General features: G+C 58.0%; 1 protein-coding gene across 1 annotated transcript; it reads right to left on the reverse strand.

Moving 5' to 3' along the window:
- Positions 1-331: 331 nt before the first annotated feature.
- Positions 332-2569, reverse strand: fign (fidgetin; the record flags this gene model as incomplete). The annotated part of the gene is made up of 1 exon (XM_084443133.1): positions 332-2569. The coding sequence occupies exon 1, from the start codon at positions 2564-2566 to the stop codon at positions 332-334; it is 2235 nt and encodes a 744-aa protein (XP_084299259.1). The 5' UTR covers positions 2567-2569.
- Positions 2570-3824: the final 1255 nt, after the last annotated feature.

Here is a 3824-nt window from a genome sequence, read left to right on the forward strand (position 1 = left end):
GGACAGCCGAATGATATATACACACAGCGGTTCCCTCCGCATTATCCTCCAACCGTCTGAACCATGCTGAGCGATGCCTGGCTTTAGCAGTATCAAGCATCAAAATAATGTTTCTCTTATGTGTAATGTGCAGCTGACCACCAGCCGGGGTGTAAAGCGCGCCTGCACTCGTCTCAGGTCTCTTCTGGTCTGTGCCTTTACCGCACAGAGGAGTTTTAAGGTCACCTTAATCTGTGGTTTTCTCCACCCCCCAGCACCCCTTTCTCGAGGAGAGAACACCTGACCTGCATCCCCACGGTATGGCAGGGATCAACTCAACGGGCTTTTCCTTTCACTGACCGCAACCAAACATTTTATTCCATTCGGTGTACGTGTCGAGTTCTTTTTGCGATACGCTGGGCTGGAATTTGCAAAAGACGTCGTCGAAGTCCTGGTAGGAGACCGGCCTCATCTGACCGTGGAGGACGGCGGAGAGGTCGGAGGTCGGGACGCTGTGGAGAGGGCCGACCACGGCCTCCTGGCACAGCCGCGCCACGTCTAGGGCCGAGAAGCCCTCCGTCCGCTGCACCAGCAGAGACGCCTCTTCGTCGCTGAGGCAGTAGCTGTGCTGCGACAGCAGCTGGACGATGATCTGGCGCCTTGCCGCGGTGTCCGGCAGCGGGATGAGCAGCCGCCTGGCGAAGTACCTCCTCAGGGACTCGGGGATCTCCTCGGGCCGGCTGGTGGAGCACACCACCAGGACGCGGTCCTCGGCCGAGGTCAGCACGTCGTCCAGCTGCGCCAGGAGCTCGGCCCTGATCCGGCTCACCGGACTCTCGTCGCCCAGCTGCGCCGACAGCAGCGCGTCCACCTCGCTGATGAACACCACGGCCGGCTGGCGGCGGCGTGCCACCAGGAAGGAGGCCTGGACGATCTTCTCGCCTTCGCCCAGCCACCTGGTGGCCAGGGCCGTGCCGCTCAGGCGGAGGAAGGCCGCGCCCAGCTGGCTGGCCATGCAGCGGCCCAGCAGAGTCCGGCCCGTCCCCTGCGGTCCGAACAGAAGGAGGCTCCGGGGCAGCGCCCCGAGTCCGCTGAACATGTCCGGCCTCAGGATGGGCCAAATGAACTCCTCCTTGACGGCCGCTTTGGCCAGGTCCAGACCCGCGATGTCGCTCCAGTCCACCGGGGGAGCCTGCTGGAGGACCTCAGCGGTGACCATCTCCACCAGGCCGGCGTCGCTGTTCTTCAGCTGCTCCTCCGCGGCGGCGGACGAGGTGGCGGAGTCGGAACGGGAGAGGTGCTGCTGCCTGCCGCGCTCTTCGCCGTGCTGCTCGCCCATGATGATGGACGCAAACTTTCCGAAGGACTCGCCGCCGGATCTCAGGCCCCCTGCGGGGTTTTTGGTCGGCCCGTAGGACGGAGGAGGAGGAGGAGGAGGAGGAGGGGGGGTGCTGACGGCTCTGCCGGACTGACCGCTGAACTTCCTCTGCTGGTCCGAGGGCATCGGCTGCTTGGTGGGCTTAAAGGCTAAAGAGGACGCCTCGGTGCTCCTGTCAAACCCGTTACCCCGGCTGTCCGGGAGGCTGCTGTCTGGTATCCTGTACATGGGGCTGTGCGAGGAGCGCTGTTGGTTGTAGTTGAAATTACCATAACTGGAGTCCATGTCTCCGTGGCCGGACATGTAGAAAGCTTTTCTCTTCAAGGAGTTGGACGAGCTGCCATTCAAAGGCGTCGGTGCGATCGGTGCGTGGCTATGCGACTGGTAGGCGTAGCCCGGGAGGTTGGAGGGGGGGAGAGGCGTAGGGGCGGCGATGCCGGAGGGCAGATAGGTAGACGGAGGCGGGGGGGCTCCGCCGGGGCTGTAGCCGGGCGCAACGGCAGTCTGTGGCGGGTACCCTGCCGGGGAGTAATTGTAAGCGGAGAGGTTGGGAGACCCGGCGTTGTAGCCGGACACCAGGGCTGGGGGTGGCGGCGGCGGGGGCGACTGCAGCAGCCCGGCGCTGTGCAGCGGGGAGGGGTGGGGTGAGGGGAGGGCGGTGGCGGTCTGCCCGTTGTAGCTGGCGTGCAGGTAGGCGCCGCCGTAGCCGCCGGCGTATTCCTGAGAGGGGAGGGCCGCATGGCAGTTGCTGCTGGAGTAGCTGGCCTCCGCCATGCTGCTGACCGCCCCCGGGGAGCTGCCTATGCTAGCCGACACGTCGGCGGCGGAGGGGGGGAGGGCGACCGTCATCCCGGCTTTGCTGACGGATATGATGTCCGGAGCGCAGTTCATCGGATAGACCCCTTCCTGCTGCCAGGAGGACTCGCTCTCGGACTTGCGGCCGCCGTTCATGCCGCCTCCATCGGAGTAGGAGCAGAGCAGGGCTCTCTCGCCGCCTGGGCCGTCCAGGATCCCGGAGTACTTCTCGGCGTACTTCTTCAGCAGGTTGGAGGCGGTGAGCGCGGAGATGTCGTCGTTGGCCCAGGCGTACTGGTAGGTGCGCTGCAGGTGTCCCCGGTAGGCCTCCACCTTGTGCGCGGGGGAGCGGGTGGTGGAGGAGATGTCAAAGTGCTGTTCGGCCCACTGTGCGTGCTCTGGCGTCCACTGCATCTTTAGGCCTAGACACCCCCACAAAACAGAGACACCAGTCAAACCCACTGCCTATGTGAGGCGTAAAAGTCACAAAATGCATCACTCTGAAGTGGAATCGGTCTTTGGCAATGGGAGGTTTCCTTTAAATTCTAATCTGAAATTTGAGGTAACACAGTTTATATATGACATTTTAGAAGGCTTTTATTTTGAAATGCTACATCAGAATGTCCTTTCACTTTCTGAATCAAACCTTAGTAGTCTTGGATGCATGGAGAGCTTATTGGTTGCGAATTGGTTGGTTGTTCTGGAGTTCTATGGAGGATGCCTGTTTTTCATGTACTACAGAGGTTTGCAGTGGTTGCAGTTGGTGTTGCAGTGAGGGTGGTTTGAAAACTACACTCCCGCGACGAGCCAACTCCGCTTGAGATGTGTAAGCCCTCGGACCACAAGCATGCCCTCTTGGTCTAATGGCAGATGCTTGGGCTCCGCTACAGCACATGAAGACTAGGTCTTCAATTCCCCACCACATGATTAATAACCAAACCCACACGCCCCAATGTAAAAGATCCAAATCCACTCTGATTGACATCATACTTACTAACATGCCTCAGAAGTATGTCTCCTTTGGAGTCTTTCCTCTGGATGTGAGTGATCAATGTCCTATAGCATGTATCAGGAATGTGAAGCTACCCAGGACAAAACCATGTATCGTCTTAAAAAGCAATTTCCGGAACTTTGACAATGAGGAGTTCTTGCATGATTTAAATCTCTGTGATTTGGACGGGGTGTCCCTCATAACTGACCCAGAACAGGCCCTTGCTCATTTCTCTAACACTTTTAACACCATAGCTGATAAACACTCCCCCTTCAGGAGACTATGGATAAAGGACAGGCACACCACGTGGTTCTCACATGAACTACCAGAAATAATCCCGAAGAGAGACTTTGCATGGGCAAAGGCTGAGAAAAGCGGAATTGAGTCTGACTGGATTTTGTTCAGGCAGCTGAGAAACAGGTGCACTACTATTACCAGGAAAGCAAAATCTACATACTATTTAAATTCACTGCACTCAAGTGCTGGTAATCCAGCTAAATTCTGGAGCAAGCAATCAAATCCATGACAAACAGCTCCATCCCAGCACTCCCCCAGGAGGTTTCATCTGGCTCTGGTCCTATAAGTGACATGGCTGATATATGTAATGTTTTAATGATCACTTGATCACTGCACCGCATCTATTTGATAGGCTAAACCCGATGGATATTGCTAACTGGCTAG

Source organism: Borostomias antarcticus (assembly GCF_949987555.1).
Source record: "Borostomias antarcticus genome assembly, chromosome: 9".
Classification (NCBI taxonomy): Eukaryota; Metazoa; Chordata; class Actinopteri; order Stomiiformes; family Stomiidae; genus Borostomias; species Borostomias antarcticus.